General features: G+C 43.0%; 2 protein-coding genes across 4 annotated transcripts in view; one reads left to right on the forward strand and one right to left on the reverse strand.

The window, feature by feature from the left end:
- The window catches only part of TBC1D19 (TBC1 domain family member 19), a 145,242-nt gene that overhangs the window by 40,450 nt on the left and 86,830 nt on the right, over positions 1–17,962 (reverse strand). The window lies entirely within an intron of this gene.
- On the forward strand, positions 1,548–14,187 carry LOC122218542 (small ubiquitin-related modifier 2-like). Its single transcript, XM_042936742.1, has 4 exons — positions 1,548–1,595; positions 6,004–6,189; positions 8,059–8,383; positions 13,276–14,187. The coding sequence occupies exon 4, from the start codon at positions 13,321–13,323 to the stop codon at positions 13,606–13,608; it is 288 nt and encodes a 95-aa protein (XP_042792676.1). The 5' UTR covers positions 1,548–1,595; positions 6,004–6,189; positions 8,059–8,383; positions 13,276–13,320; the 3' UTR covers positions 13,609–14,187.

Genomic DNA, 17,962 nt, shown 5'->3' on the forward strand with positions numbered 1-17,962 from the left:
CAAGCGAAGATCTGCCAACTTCCATTCTAACCAGAGTTGTTTTAGCTCCTGAGATACCAATTTGGTAACTGTAAGGAAGTAACAGTTCAATTGTAAATTTGCTATAAAATGCTGTGAAGGTGCCCGGGTAGCTCAGTCGGTTAAGCGTCTGACTCTTGATTTTGGCTTAGGTCATCGTCTCATGATTTCTGGGTTGGAGCCCCGTGTTGAGCTCCACACTGGCAGTGCAGAGCCTGCTTGGGACTCTCTCTCTCCCCCTCTCCCTGCCCCACCCCAATTCGCACGTGCTCTCTTTCTCTCTCTCAAAATAAATGAACTTTTTAAAAAAAGTTGTGATTATATAAAGATGACAATTTCAGTGAACCAGAAATTAACTAGATAATTAACTAGAAAGCTTAACTTTGATTACTCAGTAATTAAGTGAAAACTGAACTTGATGAGGATGAGGTCACACATGGTAATGACATACTTTATTTAGAAGAGCTGTAAGAACTTGCATGTCTAAGTCTCAACTACGGTTTATACAGCGGAATTACACCTAAAATGTCTATATATAGCTACAAAAGATTTACTCAAGCCTACAGTTTTCTTTAGTGTCTTGAAAAAATTTATGGTGAATGTTTCTAAGAAATAAGTTATTAAAAAGCACATAAGAAACAATGGGTATCAATTGGAAATCACTTAGAACTATTACACAATTTTTTTCACTTCTGGCTCTTGCATTTTTACTCACACCAATGGGGAGAATTTCAAATGATAAATTTGCAAAACCGATTCTTAAAACACTCTTCCCTGATTTGCATTTTCATAAATGAAAGGGCAAAGTGGCTTACGAGGGCTTTGAAATTGGGCGGATCTGGCCTCGGCTCTGAGTCTTTGCTTCTTCATCCGTAAAATGGGAATACACCTACCTTGCAGATAAGAATTCCTTTTAAAGTAAATAAAGTATCTGCAGCGGATCCTGGAACTTAACAGGCCATGCATAAATAGATGATAACAGTGCTAACGATCTCACTTGCAATGATTGGAGAATACTGGGAGAAAAAAAAAAAAAAAAAAAGGCCTCTTTCTGGTCTAGTTTCTTGCCTAGGCACGGGCTCTCATCTTCTTATCACATTCTTATAAGAAAAAAAACAAACTTTTAAAACCTTCCCCTTCTCTGTGTGACTTCCAACCTGTACATTCTTTCTGAGTGTCTAATCTGAATTCCCGGAGCCACCATGCTTGAAACTATCCGAAACCGGAAAATCCAGTCATTCTTGATTCTCTACCTACATATGCAGCCAGTTACGGAAATCTACCTTTGATGGCTTGCTCGCTCTCCCTCCCTCTCTCTCTCTCTCTCTCCCTTCCCTCCCTCTCTCCTTCCAACAAATATTTACTGAACACATGCTGTGTGGCAGGCACTGTTCAAAATAATACTGTACGTCACATGCTACGTGCAATGGAAAAAAAATAATGCAGACAAGACAGATAATGCAGGCACATATATTGGGAGAAGTTTGCTACTTAAATTAGGGACCTAGAAGTGGTCAGGAAATGAGCCTGGGGTAATAAGATTTTTGGTAGAAGAAAAGCCCCCTGGAAGCACATAGGTAAGTCTAGAATTTAAGGGAGAGGTCCAGAAAGAGATATAAAATGGGGAGTGGTCAGTATGCAGATGATATAAAACTGTGAGAATAGATGAGATCACCAAACGCAAAGAGAAAAAAAAAAAAAAAAGAGGTCCAGAGACTTATCCTTGGGGTACTCCAGGGTAAGACAAGGAGATGAGACACGAGACGAGGTGAATGAGAATGCCAGCCGGTAAGAGAGAAGGCAACTAAAACACACAATATCCTAGAAGACAAGTGAATAAAGAGAAGACAAGGAAAGGGGGGTGATGAATTGAATGAAACGAGTAAGACGAGAAGTGGGAACAAGATTCTGCAATATGAAGTCGCTTGTGACTTAGTGGACTTGTGACTTTAGTGGAACAGTTGGACAAAAAGAAATGGAATAAAGGAGGATTCAAGGGAGAATAGGAGGACGGAAATTGAAAACAATATCTACGGATTTTTTTAAAAGAGGTTTTGCTGAATAAGGGAACAGAGGAATGGGGTTGTAGCTGGAAGAATAGGGATCAAGAAAGATTTTTGTTTCATTTTATTTTGCTTTGTTTTTTAGATGAGAGGGATGACAGCACATTTGTACACTGAGAGGAGCGATCCAATAGATAGGGGAAAATTGACAGTAGAAAAACTAATAGGGGCACCCGGCTGGCTCAGTCCGTTAAGCGTCTGACCCTTGATTCCAGCTCAGGTCATGATCTCACGGTTTGTGAGTGTGAAGTCCTCGTGGGGGCTCTGCGCTGACAGGGTTGAGCCCGCTTGGGATTCTCTCTCTCCCTGCCCCTCCCCCTGCTCACATGTGCACTCTCTCTCTCTCTCGAAATAAATAAATAAACTTAAAAAAAAAAGAAGAAGAAGAAGAAAAGAAAAACTAACAACTGCACTGCTTTTGAGTGCCAAAGGGACATGAGTTTTAGTGTCCAGATGCAGATGTTGGTTTTCTCATAGACAAAAGCTAGGGCAGTTTATCTCTAGTAACATGAAAGAAAAGCTGAGCATATGGGTGCAGGTACAGTACATATGGTGCTGGGAATACGTGGGGCGGGGGGGGGTCTCTTCTCAGAGCTTTCACTTTTTTCAGAAAGAGGACTCAAAGCCATCATCTGAAAAAGAGGTGGGGGTTCGAAGATTCGGGAGGTGTGCAAAGTCATCGATGAGGCTGGCTAGATAACAGAATGGATGGATGACTGGGCTAGGGAAATGAAGTAGAATATCTGGGCCGAAGGAACGACTCTCTGGAGGTTAGCGGTCACGAATTTAAAGTACAGGCACTCCCGGGTGACTCAGTAGGTTGAACGTCTGACTCTTGGTTTCGGCTCAGGTCATGATCTCATGGTTCGAGGGTTCGAGTCCCATGCTTGGGATTCTCTCTCTCTCTCTTTCTGTCTACCCCTCTCCCCTGCTAGTGCTCACTATAAATGAATGAATGAATGAATGAATGAATGAAGCACAGCTAGTTGCGTGTTTTCCTCCAGCCACGTTCAAATGCACACCGCCACCACAGAATTGGTGGAGAATTGTATTCCAGCGGGGTTAAGGTTTTGTCAGGTAATTACTATTAGAAAGTAGGAGGAAGGCAAGGGAGTTGAACACGTATTCAAGAGGAAGCGATTATAAAGATAGATCATGGCATTGACACATCTTTATTTGTTCTCTCCTGTCAGCTCACACTGACCTTGCTCTGTATCAGGTGCTCACTAAGGCTAATCTGAACCGCTCGAGCTGTTCACTGCCATGCTAAGCTAATCTCTCCTCACCAGTTACTGTCTGCATGCGGTTGGTGTTCATTTTTGTTGTCCCCATTCTCCTCCAAACTCCTTGCCTTTAAGAACCAGACATTTCTTACAACATTTCTATTCTGAAGCCACCACTAAACTGTGTATGATGCTACTCCTAGAATTTATATCTGCTTTAACTCTATTTGCATGGATCATTACATAAACGTATATCAGAACATTTATCAAATTATAACCGTGCCCCTGCCTTTCCCTTCATTTTCCACTAAAATGTGAGCTTCATAAAATCTTTTTATGTGGGACCTAACACAGTACCTGCAAGAGAACACACTTGATATGGTGTGATATGGAGACATGAATAAGTGATATTTGATTGCCCTTGGGCCTTTCTTAAACCCCATTCAGTGGCACTGAAATATCTGTAACTATGACATATTCTTATATATCACTACTGCTGAGCATATGCTAGATCGACCAGGCACAGGATAGAAGGCTTACCACACAACAGAGTAAGTCCCATGTCTTCCCTTTACTATATAGGAATTCTTCTTTATGAATATTGTATACACTTTGGACCATATGTTAACTTTTTTAGGTTGTCATGCTATACCAGAACCCCAAAATGATTCAACTTCCCCATTTACTTACATAGACTAAGGGGCATCTTCCGAACACATTTTAAAACTGACAATCTAAAAATTTCAATATCAGAAAGCATTTTTAAGAATTTCATGCAAACTAAAAACTAAACTTTGGAATACGAAAAAGTTGACTTATTACTCAAAACATTATTTCTATAATATTCAGGGTTGTTGCCTGTAAAATTTAGGTAACTGACTAATTTAGGGTCACTCAGGGGCAGTATCTAGAGCATCCTTGTAACACAGACCCAGGTTTTCCTTAAAGAAGGATTACTGGGGGTGCCTGGGTGGCTCAGTCGGTTAAGCGTCCAACTTCGGCTCAGGTCATGATCTCGCGGTCCGTGAGTTCAAGCCCCGCGTCAGGCTCTGTGCTGACCACTCAGAGCCTGGAGCCTGTTTCAGATTCTGTGTCTCCCTCTCTCTCTGACCCTCCCCCGTTCATGCTCTGTCTCTCTCTGTATCAAAAATAAATAAACGTTAAAAAAAAATTAAAAAAAAAAAAAAAAGAAGGATTACTGGAGGTTTTCTCATCTATCTGTGGACGCAGAAATGACCCCTGCCATCTAATTTTGTAGTCTAGTCCCAAAACTCAATAAATGGGTTATGTCCTAAGGCATGGCCAGAAACATTAAATTTGCTCCATTATTACCAACAATTTCCTCATAAAGCAATCGTGTACCTAAGCGGTTCTGCCAAAGGAAAGCTTGTAATTAATGATTAAAAAACAAACAAACAAACAAACAAACAAACAAAAAACGCACAATAAAACAAACTTCCCTCTGTTTTATCTCTCTCTCATGCACACACAAACAGACACATATCAGAATAAATTTTTTTCCCAGAGAAAAATCAGAACTCAATTTCTGATAATATTGTTTTCAATGCATACAATTTTATTACACAAAGTGAACTTCTCTCTAGAAGTCAGACTACTTGTAAAATAAATTATTAAAAGGTATGATCACGGGGGCACCTAGGTGGCTCAGTTGGTTAAGCATCCGACTTCGGCTCAGGTCATAATCTTGCGGTTTGTGGGTTCGAGCCCCGCGTCGGTCTCTGTGCTGACAGCTCAGAGCCTGGAGCCTGCTTCGGATTCTGTCTCCCTCACTCTCGGCCCCTCCCCTGCTCACACTCTCTCTCCATCTCTCAAAAATAAATATTAAAATTTTTTTTTTAAAAAAGGTATGCTCATGGAAAGTGTTTCCTTAATAACCATCAACATGAGGAAAATTTAGTTCTGCATAATTCCCAACACAAAGCTTAGGCATTATAATTATCCTTTTCTTTATGTTAGAGGGATAAAGATCCGCAGTAAAGCTTATTTTAGCGTTCTTACTGAAGTACTAAAAGTAGCAAAGGCCATGAGATCTATGACTGAAAAAAATTATTTACAATCTAAAAAAAAAAAAAATAAAACAATTGGACTAAAATATTGATAAAAATGGAAAATAAAGGTTAAAGCACATTCCTACAATATTACTCTTTGTGACATTAATTAATATCCAATGTTTTACACAAACACATTAAAACAATTGCAAACCATGTTTTATCTTGTTTTGCCTCCTTAGCTAGCATCAAAGGTAATATAATTTACATATAATATAGAGATCAATAAATATTTACCGATGACCACTCTGCTTTTCTCAGAGAATACATCCATTGTTCATAAAATCGTCCTGTTTGTCGGACTCAGTCACTTATAAGTTTTCCAGGTTTGGGTGGGAGAGGCAAAATGAATACACAATAGTATTCCCTAATCTGCAGGGAATACATTCTAAGACCCTCCAGTGGATGCCTGAAACCACAGACAGTATGGAACCTTATATATACTATGTTTTTTCCTACATATACATACCTACGGTAAAGTTTAATTTATAAATTAAGGCATAGTAAGAGATTAAGAACAATAACTAATAATAAAGTAGAACTATAACACTATACTGTAATAAGTTATGTGGATGTCGTCTGTCTCTCTCGGAATGTCTCATACTATACTCACTTTCTTCTTTCTGTGAGGATGTGAGATAATGAAATGCCTACGTGATGAAACAAAGTGAAGGAAATGACATAGGCAGTTGATGTAGCCTCAGGCTACCATCGATCTCCTGACTGTACATCAGAAGGAAGATCATCTGCTTCTGAACTACCTCTGATTATGGGCAACCGAAACCATGGAAAGCGAAACGGTGGAGAAGCAGGCTGGTACGTTCAAGGGTTCATTGTGGCCCTTATTTCAAGAAATTGTTACCACCCTCATTTATTACTTAAAAAAAAAAAGTTTTTATTTATTTTGAAAGAGACAGAGAGAGAGCAGGTGAGGACCAGAGAGAGAGAGACAGAGAATTCCAAGCAGGCTCCATGCTTATCGCGGAGCCTGATGCGGGGCTCGATCTCACAACTGTGAGATCGTGACCTGAGCCGAAATCAAGAGCCAGACGCTTAACTGACTGAGCCACCCAGGTGCCCCTGTTACCGGTCTCATTTAAAAGGATACCCTTACTAATTCTTTTCACTGAAGGAGGCAGTTTTGTTACCTGTTACCTGGTGGTAAAGCCCCCTTTACCACCACCAAAAAGCTTTTGTAATTGTAAGTTAAAACTGACAATCCTCTTCTGTCCAGTCACCAAATGGGATGAAATTGTCACCTTTATACTTTCTCTCCCCACACACTGAAGCAGAGCGGTCAACATGCTAGAAATCATGCCATCGCTGACCCTTAGCTGATATTATTATGTATTCGTGCTTAGTGTCATAACAGTTTCGTGTTCAGGATCAAAATAATTAGCACTGGAAGGACCAAAAAAATTTAACTAGTTAAAATTTTTGTCACGTAGCATTTAGTTTGTTTGGCTTCATTTGTTTTATGTCTTTAATACTGTGCAACATGAACTAATCTGTTTCCCTTAGGAATGAGTTCATAAAAAAAATCTGCCACATCTAGAACTAAACTCCATTTAAGGAAATCTAGATCCCCATACAATGACAAAGAAACTTTGGTCAGCCAATAATTACTAAAATTACGCTTTCAGATAAAAGAAGAAAGCTTCTTTCTCAACAATGAAAAAAAATCAAACCTCATCAATGAAAAAAAGTCTGATGTTAAAATAAACGTTTTCATTCAGTATCTATAGCACGACATGCGCTAGAATTAACAGTGGGGACCAAAACACTTACCGAATTTATATGGAAGAGACGATCATAAAATAATCAAATGAGCCATAATAAGAGCTATAAATAAAAGGTATGAAAAGTACTACACAATACTTTAAAAGTACACTGTAGATGGCCATGACCTTGTTGTGTGTGTTTGTGTAGGGAAGTAGGGAGTAGGTCAGGGAAGGTCTATGTGAGGAAAGGGATATTTTAGCTGAGAGCTGAAAGAAAAAAGAGGAATTTCCTTGGAGAAGAGGAGAAGGGAACAGTCTTTCACATCAAAGGAACTGTAGGTCTGATGGCCCTGAGGTAGAAAGGAATACAAGGAATTTGAGCAGTGAAAAGATCAGGGTGGCTGAAATACAGGGTGCCAGAATGTCACAACAGGTAAACAGTGGCGCTGGAGAAGTGGCCAGAGACATAGGGTCATGTAGGCCCCGGGAGGGATTTTAATCTTTTTGGTTTTCATCACACAAGTGGCATTTGGATTGGTGTTTTTGAAAGACCAGTCTGAGCAATCAGGTAAGAAAAAGAAATAAAAGATATCTGAATAGCAAGAAAGAAAAAAAAAAAAAGCATATTGTCTTTATTTGCGGACGTTATGGAGATAGGGAAACCGAAGGGACCTCATGAGGAAAAATTGTTTCCTTTGCTTCTTTTCTGGCTTCTATTCTTGCTGAGGCCTGCACCCCTGCCCTCCACATGCCTTAATGTAAGTCCTCCTTATGAGGGACAAAGAGTTGACGATTTCTTTGGAGTCTTCTAGCACAACAGATAACATCTAAGGAATGACCAGGTCAGGCCGTCATGTGCATGTTCCAGACCACTGTCCCTGAACACCTTGATGCCAAGACCTTCTGGCTGTAGGGAATAAGTGACTTATGACAGACACCTGGATCCTGTCTTTGTTTTGACCAGTTCCGGGATGCCTGAGAAGACACGTGTACCAGACCACAAGCATCAATAAAAACCCCAGACCCCTAGCAAAGACTTCCTGTACTCCGACTGTACCTGCTCTCTCTCTCTATTCCTTCAATAAACTCTGCTTTCACCTCCTGATGGTTCAAGTTTGATTTCCATCCTTTGTGAATCCAAGGGCCATCTTGGCTGGTCCTGTGTGACTCCCTCTGGGTCCTTCGACCCAGCCTGCCTGCATCATCTTGGCGACCACAAAGGGACCCTCAGAAGAACAGCAGTAGCATCAGATTGAGTCTGCAAAGCACAATTTGGCTTTCAGGAACCGGTAAGTTCCTCCTCTGGGAAACAGTTGGTTTAACGCTGATGTAATTTTTGTCAATGTGTAACTGGTCCATTCTCCAGTGGGGAAGGGAAACTGGAAAAACTGGTTGCAAACCTGCTCTCTTACTCCCCGTTCTCTCTCAGCTCTGAAACTTTTTTTACTCTGGCTTCCAGACAACTTCAAGGCTGTTAGTTGTCGTGAGAGACTGAGTTGCTCAGCTCTGAAGAAGAGGGATGCACGTTCCTCCCCGCTGAAAGGTGTTCTTAGGCAAATAAGGGCCAAGGGAAGTATCACAGATTATTCAAGATAGATAGTGGTCCCATAGAAACCACCCCCTCCTACTACAGTACTTTTTGGCTCGCCCCAGGAAGCACACAGGTGGATTGATCATCCAGGGCTCTGAGCCCCCATGGTGGTTTTGGGCTGCCACTGGGAGAAACCAAAGCAGAAAAGAGTGGAAGATAGGCCCACGGCTGATCCACATTCAATCCACAACAGGTTTTTCCTAGAATAGAGTCCAAATCGTCTCTCCATCTCTCTCTTTCTCGCTCACTTGCTCGCTCTCTTTTCCGCTGCCGGGTGGATGTCTCCTCGTGGCAATTCTGGGAAGCTGGAATGGTGTTGGGGACTGGTAGCCAATCCCGCTGAGGACCCAAATCTTAGAATAAAGAAGTGGTCCTGGTGCCCCCAGTTGCACTGGGTTTTCCGCTTATAGGGATGACACATGGCAGGCTGGTCACTGCCACGTGGATGTCTCCTTGTTGGATGGGGGAGGAGACATGTGGCAAGCTGGAATCTTTTGCACCCTCTTGCTCACTATGCCTGACCCTATCACTCTGCTATACCTCTTTCTACCCCTCTGAATTTTCTCCTTTTTTGCCCTTTAAATTGTTCTCCTTGCCACTATATAACTATATTCTCTGACCATAGTATTCTGCATTAGCGGGCTTCCCTATCCTTAAGAGATGATTTTTCCCCTTTTGGTTTCTAGGAAACTCCATGACTTCTATCCTACTCATTAGGCTGGGGCCACTGTGGCCAATGACTCCACGCTCTGCCTTAGATCTCTGGCATTGTGAACAATACTTTCCTAGAATCTTATCCTCCCTTTGCCCCAGCCTGACTCCTTGATTATGGTCCTCAAAGGGGGCAACAGTGAGCATTCCAACGGATTGCCTGTTAGGATGTCTGTCACATAATTAGGCATACTTTATGTTGGATAAGTTGAAAAAGAAGAAGTTAATATTCTATTGTAATGAGGCTTGGCCCCAATATCCACTTGGGAGACCAAGAAATCTGGCCAGCAAATGGGACTTTGGATTACAATACCATTTTACAGCTTGATTTATATTGTAAGAGGGAAGGGAAATGGAATGAAGTGCCTTCTGTGTTACCCTTTATGGTCCTGTATCAGGATCCCAAAGGACGATATAAAGGCTGCATGGCCCCAATTCCTAAATCAGCAGAGGCACCTGACATCATGGAACTGACTCTGGTGTTTGATCTGACTTGGGGGAACCTACAGATCTTATTATTGTCTCATTGTGGCACTGTAGAGAAGGGAATGAGACCGTGTATAGTTAAGCCAGTTATTTTGATAAGGGGAAGTAACTCAAGGAAAGGATGAAAACCCAGCTCTCGTTGGAGCCTCTCTGGAGGTCCTCTGGTAGAGACTTTCCAGAAGTATACTCATACAGACCCCATTTCTCTGGAAGAGCAGTCATTGTGGGTTGTGCATTCATCCTGCAATCTGCAGCAGACATCAGGAGAAAATTACAGAAGGCAATTACTGGGTCCCAAACTCCTAGGAACCAACTGTTGAATATGGCTTTTGCCATCTTTAATAACAGAGACAGGTCAGAGAAGGGGGATGAATTTGTCCAAAATAAATGCCATGCCCAGCTTTTGGCCATGGCATTGGGGAACCCTGCACTCCAGGATCACTTCATCTGGAAGCCTGTGAGGCCAGAGTCTGGCAAAGTCTCACAAAAAGCCGGGCCCCAATCAATGTGCCTTCTGTAAGATGGACGGCCACTGGAGAAAGGATCATTCCCACCTCAAAAGGAAGATGGATCCAGTCCCAAAACCTCTATTGGCCAAAGTTATGGAGGACTAAAGGGGCCCAACCTCTCCTATGGCTCATCCCTGACATCTCAACATAACATTTCAGGAGCCAGGAGCCTCGGGTGATCCCTCATGTGGCAAGTAAGGAAATTTAATTTTTATTGGACATAGGAGCCACTTACTCTGTCCTGACTCAACACAATGGGCTTCTGTCCCAGCACTCTTGTACAGTTACTGGAATAGATAGATGGCCACAGGGGAGACCATTTACTTGTCTACTAGCTGGTGGCATGGACTCGCTCTTGCTCTCACAAAGCTTTCTCCGGATAGCTAAGTGCCTTACTCCTTTACCGGGGAGTGGCTTCCTTGCTAAGCCACAAACTGCCATCCAAATAGGACTGACAGAACCAAATGCAGAGAAAACAAAGCTTATGATGATTAAGACGCCTAGACAGGCCAGTGGGAAATAACATTTATGTGTCAGATAGTATACCATGCCATACTGCAATCAGAATGATACCTGATGCAATGGGAAACAGAAGTTCCTGGGAGAGCCAGGAATATTTCACCCATTCTTATCTCCCTAAGACCACATGTAGAATATCCTTGGAAAAGGCAAAGACCAGAGACACAAAAAGGTATTTGGCCTCTGATTAAGAAATTTTTGAGGGGTGCCTGGGTGGCTCAGTTGGTTGGCATCCGACTTCAGCTCAGGTCATGATCTCACAGTCCGTGAGTTTTAGCCCCGCGTTGGGCTCTGTGCTGACAGCTCAGAGCCTGAAGCCTGTTTCAGATTCCATGTCTCCCTCTCTCTCTGCCCCTCCCCTGCTTGTGCTCTGTCTCTCTCTCTCAAAAATAAACATTAAAAAATTTTTTTTAAAAAGAAAAATTTGAAATATGGATTATTAACCCCTTGTCAGTCACCCTGCAATACCACCATTCTATTAGTTAAGAAGCCAAATGGGGTGAAATGCTTTATCCAGGATTTATGGTCTCTAACCCTTATACTATACTGACTCCAGTTCCTCCGGATACAAACTAGTTTATGATCTTAGATTTAAAGGGTGCTTTCTTCTGCACACGAGAACACCCTGACTCCAATCTTTTTGTTTCCACATGGACTACCCCTGATACTTGTGAGATTTCCCAGGTGACCTGGACAGGGCTGCCTCAGGGCTTCTGAGACAGCCCGAATTTGTTGGGAGCACTTTAAAAAGGGAACTAGGGGATTTACAACTGATTAATGGAAAGTTGCTTCAACGTGTGGATGATACATTGACTGCCAGCCCAACAGGAGGATTCTGACGAAAACACAATCCTCACCTTTAACTTTTTAGGACAGCGAGGGTACAGAGTGTCTCCCCAGAAAGCCCAGGCTTCTAAGGAGAAGGTTCAACATGCGGGCTACATTCTCACTCCAGAGGCACAGACATGGATGAGCCCAGGACAGAAAAACGGCCATACTGTATATTTGAGTACCTCAAACCAAAAGGCAGTTAAGAGCCTTCTTAGGCATGGTAGCTTTTTGTTGCATTTGGATTCCCGGGGATGGCCTTATGGCCAAACTCCTTTATAGAGTATTACAAGGAAGTGAGTTAGAACCCCTGGAATGGAATGATGACTGCCACCAAGGCTTCAAAGGTCTGAAGAAAAAAAAAATGCTGAGCACTGCTCCTATCTTGGGGCTCCCAAACCTGGGAAAGCCCTTCACCTTACGTGTGTGAGAAAGGAGAGGAAGAGGCTTGGGCATCCTAACTCCTCACTCAAAACTCAGACCTGTTGCTAGACCAGTGGCTTATTTCCCCAAACAGTTAGATCTGGTAGCAGAAAGCTGGCCAGGATGTTTATGAGCAGTGGCTGTGACTGCCCCACTAGCTGGAGAAGCTAGCAACTTTATGCTAGGACAACATCTGGATGTCATGATCCCACATCAAGTCCAAGGGGTTTTAGAGGTCAGGACATGAATGGTTACGAGGAGGGAGATTTTTGAGGTACCAAGCCCTCCTCCTTGACATCCCTGATGTAACTAACCCTCAGGTTGTGTCAAGGTTTCAACCTAGTTACTCTATTACCTGATGAAGGCAAGCAGGGGCTTCCAATCTATACCTGTGTGGATATTACAGAACAAGTGTATTCAAGCCGGCCTCATTTAAAGAACAAAACTTTGTCCAACCCAGAGGCTGAATGGCCTCCAGACAGAAGGAGCTTTATGCATGAGGGAACCAGAAAAACCAGGTAGGCTATTATTAGCCGATAGGGTATGACTGAGGCAAAAGACTTCAGCACAAAAGCCCAAACTAATTGCTTTAATCCAAGCGCTACAACTACGTAAAGAGTTAAGTATATATACTGCTTCTAAATATGGCTTCTTAATACTTCAGGCTCATGCAGCCATCTGCAAAGAACGGGGACTATTAAATTCAAAAGGCTCCCCTATAAAACACAAAGAGAAAATGTTTAACATGATTAGGGGCTATACGGCTTCGTTAGGAGATGGCAGCTGTGTACTGTAAAGGACACCAAACAGACCAAACCACGATGAGTAAAGGAAACAATTTTGCGGATAGACTAGCAAGAGTGGCGGCAAGGAAGGAAGAGCTTGCTACACGGGTCTTAGCTCTAATTCCAGAAAACTCCTCTGCAAGAAATAAGCCCAAACTATACTCCCTCTGAGGCTCAATGCGCCTCACAGAGGGATCTGAAATGGATTCAAAGGGAAGGTATATATTGAATAACATGTATGTACTCCCCAAGGCATCGCAATGGAAAATAATTAAGCCTTCTTCCGCCACTCCCGGTGCTGCTTGTGTGCTCGCTCGGTGTGGACACAGTACCTCTTTGGGGAAGCGGCAGCTGAGGGGACGCCGGCGCTCTCCATGGCCAACGAAAAGCCCAAGCAAGAAGTCACGACTAAGAACAATGATCATATTAATTTGAAGGTGGCAGGGCAGGATGGTTCTGTGGTGTACTTTAAGATTAAGAGGCATACGCTACTCAGTAAACTGATGAAAGCCTACTGTGAACGGCAGGGTTTGCCAATGAGGCAGGTCAGGTTCCGATTCGATGGGCACCCGATCAAGGAAACGGACACACCTGCACAGCTGGAAATGGAGGACGAAGACACAATTGATGTGTTCCAGCAGCAGACAGGAGGTGGCTACTAAACAGGGATCCCGCCACTTTACTCTAGAACTCGGTTCCTCCAGACCAAGAAGATAGGCTCAATTAGAAAACCACAGTTCGGTTCTACCACATCGTGACTACTACAGTACAGCTTTCTCTGTTCCTTCATTTTCCCTTCCCCGTTCCTTTATTGTGCATAGAGCAACTGTGTATGTGCACAACCACATTGCATTTGTTTTCAACTAAATGGTCAATGGTATGTTTTGACTGACATCAAGTGGGGAAAAATACTGGTTCCGTGAAAATATCCCTTTTCTCCATTAGTAGCATGCTCCTTCAGCTCTTATCTTTATATTCGAGTAAGTTGTTTTGCTCTCGTGGTTTAACAAAAAAAGAACAACATAAAAATCTTTGCCCACGATCGTGCGATCGAAGAATTTTAATGCCCTTTATTTGATTGTGAAAGCAGTGATAATTTTATAACTTTTTTGTATGTAGGTATTACATGTAGGGCAATCTGTCTCTAAGTAGGGATAAACTACTCTAAAAGAAATGGATCCCAGGGGCGCCTGGGTGGCTCAGTGGGTTGAGCTTCCGACTTCGGCTCAGGGCATGATCTCACGGTCCGTGAGTTCAAGCCCCACATCGGGCTCTTTGCTGACAGCTCGGAGCCTGGAGCCTGTTTCGGGTTCTGTGTCTCCCTCTCTCTGACCCTCCCCCGTTCATGCCCTGTCTCTCTGTGTCTCAAAAATAAACACTAAAAAAATTTTTTTTAAAGAAATGGATCCTAGATAGTTTTCCCTTCAAGTCAAGGCATCTTGTTGTTTAAATAAACTTCTTGTTTAAAATGAAAAAAAAAAAAGAATTAAGCAAATACATGACTCCACCCACTTTGGTGGAGACACTATGGAAAATCTATTGCATCAAGTATTCAGAGGAAAGAATCCAACCAAGACTATAAGAAAAGTTACCAGAGCATGTGAGATTTGTGTCAAAAATGACCCAAGGTCCAATCCTATGCCTTTCCTCTTGATTAAGCCATTTGAACATACAAACACTTACCCTGGGGAAGACTGGCAAATTGACTTCACTCAAATGCCACCCTATCTGGGATACAAGTATCTGTTGGTTTATGTGAGTACATTTACAGGGTGGGTAGAGGCCTTCCCTGTAGGATAGAAAGAGCTTTAGAGGTTTCTAAGACCTTATTGAAGAGGTGCCTGCGTGGCTCAGTCGGTTAAGTGGCTTCAGCTCGGGTCGTGATCTCACAGTTCGTGAGTTTGAGCCCTGCATCGGGCTCTCTGCTGTCAGCACAGAGCCTGCTTCAGATCCTCTGCCTCCCTCTCTCTGCCCCTCCCCAGCTTGCGCTCTCTCTCTCTCAAAACTAAACAAATATTAAAAAAAAAAAAAGACCTCATTAAAGGAAGTCATACCTAGGTTTGGACTTCTCCAGAATCTGCAAAGTGATAATGGCCCCTCTTTTGCTGCTAAAATAACACAACAATTATCAGTGACTCTAGGGATCTGCTATCAACTCCACGCCTCACGTAGGCCTCAATCCTCAGGAAAAGTGGACAAAACGAACCATATCCTTAAACGAACTCAGGCAAAACTCTGTCAACGAACTCGTGAAACATGGTAACAGATGTTACTGATGCTTTGCTAAGTGGTTCCAAGGAGGAGTCTTAAATTGGGCCCCTTTAAATTAAAATATGGAAGACCTTTTCTCACTGCAGCTCTATGGTTTGCTGAGGAAACCAACCAAATTTTAAAATATATTAGTAGTCTGGGTAAAGTACTAGTCTCTCCAAAAGCATGGAAATAAAATACTTCCATATCCCACTGAAGACAAGCAATCTGTGCCAATACTAGCAGGAAGGTACCATTCAAAACAAGGAAAAGGGGGTCAACTGAAGATCAGCTCGAACCACGGTGGGAAGGGCCCTGTCAAGTTTGACTCAGCACCCCCACAGCAGTAGAGTCAAACTATCTCCAGCTGGGTTCACTTGTCCAGAATCAAACCTATCTCTCCTGAGTCTTTACAGGAGCCAACTTTGATACCGCTTCCAAGGGAAGAAGGAGACACATATGCCTGTGAGTCTGTCAACGATTTAAAATATCTTTTCAAGAATATACCTGCTGCAGTGTCTACCTGAAGCTCCTAGCACCTACCCATTCCTGAGAACCTGAGGAAAAACCCCAAGTTGCTGCTCTGAAGGACCAATAAGTAAGGCTCGATGAAGCTTTTAAAATCTTTCACTTTTCTGAGTTTACTCTTTCCGTATCTAGCTCTAGGGAAATTAAACGGCCCCAATTTATTTTTGCAATGGGCTCAAAACTACGCTGATAATTTACAGAAAAGTTCCTGCTGGATTTGTGGCCTCCTCCCTTTATCCAGCACCTCAGGCCTCCCTTGGTGGGTTTCTCCTTTGCAAGGCACAGACTGGCATTACTTATGCCAATACATAGAAGATATGGTTTTCAGCCCAAATACGAGCATATATAGTGACATCTCGATCACTAACAGAAAGGTTTCTTATTGGCCTATGGTAAATTCCACCTGGAATTCTCCAGGCCATGAAAGACCTTTTTCCTACACCCAGACTGCCAAAATCATGAATGAATATGCCAACGCTAATATTGAAAATAAACAAGCATTGTGGGGAACAATTAAGCCTAACAATATGAGATATACTGATGATGGTTATTTTCAAGTATGGGATGAATTTATGTGGCTTACTCCTACCATAGGTCACTTAAATCAGAGAGCTCTTTTGTGTTGGGAGCAAAGAAATCATACCTATGATGCCTGGCCTAACAGTACCCGTGAATTAGGATGGCTCTCCCAAAGAGACTGTACCCATACCATTGTTTTACAAGCAACCGATTGGTTTGCCACTGACTGGTTCAGACGGCCAAGCATCAGGTGGTTGGCGCCTAATGGAACTCAGTGGCTGTGTGGCGCAAATTTGTGGCCCTGGCTACCTCCTGGATGGATAGGGCGCTGTACCCTGGGCTTTCCCTGGATGCAAGGGAGTTGGCATAAAGAAATACCGAAGCCTGCAAATTATCCCTATCTGCTTCATCGCTGGACACGGTCAGTCTTCCACTGGTATGATCACCTGTTAAGTATTTTTGTGCCTCAACTGGGAATAGAAGACATAATATGGCATGTAGAGGCCCTCACAAACTATACCACAAAAGCCCTTAATGATTCTATGCGGGGACTGTCGCTGTTAAATTCTGAAGTTACATTAATGAGAAAGGCTGTATTACAAAATAGGATGGCCTTAGACATACTCACAGCAGCTCAGGGAGGAACCTGTGCTATTGTTAAAACTGAATGCTGCGTATACATCCCAGATAGCTCAGCTAACATATCCGACGTTTTGGCTGACATGCGCACCCAAATCGAAGCAATGTCTGACGCCTCTGGTTCCCTCAATGATTGGATTTCTTCCTGGTCTAGTGGAGGTATATGGGCTTGGTGGAAAAAACTTCTTTTACTAGCAATAGCAGTAGTTATGCTAGCGTTTTTTCTCTGCTGTGGGGGCTACTGTTGTTGCATGCTCTGCACGAATATGTCAGAAAAATTATCAGAACGGGTGCTCTTTAGGAGCCATTTTATTCCCAGGTTGAAGCCTCACGTACACCTTTGACAATCTACAACTAGGGGCCCTTCATTTAACTGGGATTTTTATACCTCCCAGGAGGTAGGGTCTTCGATCCCTTTCAGCCTGAAGAAGCTACAGAAGACGAGACCTTCACCCTTCAACACCCCTTAAGAATAAGGAGGATAAAAATCCCATAGCAGGCAATGAGACAGGGAAACCGAAGGGATAGCATGAGAAAAAAGTTGGTTTTCTTTTTCATTTTGCTTCTTCTCGGGCTTCTGTTCTTGCTAGGACCTGCCCTGCCTTAATGTATGTCCTCCTTGTAAGGCACAGAGTTAATGATTTCTTTGGAGTCTTCTAGCACAATACATAACATCTAAGGAGTGACCAGGCGAGGCCATTATGTGCATATGCCAGACCACTGTCACTGAACACCTTGATGCCAAGACCCCCCCGGCTCCATGGAATAAGTGATTTATGCTGGTCGCCTAGACCCTGTCTTCGTTCTGACCGGTTTGGGGATGCCTGAGAAGACATGTGCACCAGATCCCAGTCGTCAATAAAAACCCAAGGCCCCAAGCAAAGACTCCCTCTTTTCCTTTCTGAGTCTCGCAGACACTCCGTGTGTATCTGCTCTCTCTCTCTCCCTTCAATAAACTCTGCTTTCACCTTCTGCTGGCTTGTGTTTGATTTCCATCCTGTGTGAAGCCAGGGACCCTCTTGGCCTATCCTGTGGGACCCCTTCTGGGTCCTCAGGCCCAGGCTGCCTGCATTAATATGA

This window comes from Panthera leo, chromosome B1, assembly GCF_018350215.1.
Source record: "Panthera leo isolate Ple1 chromosome B1, P.leo_Ple1_pat1.1, whole genome shotgun sequence".
Lineage (NCBI taxonomy): Eukaryota > Metazoa > Chordata > Mammalia > Carnivora > Felidae > Panthera > Panthera leo.

Excerpts from the sequence above, each read along its gene's own strand:
- LOC122218542 (XM_042936742.1), top strand. The coding sequence starts at position 13,321 with ATGGCCAACGAAAAGCCCAAGCAAGAAGTCACGACTAAGAACAATGAT.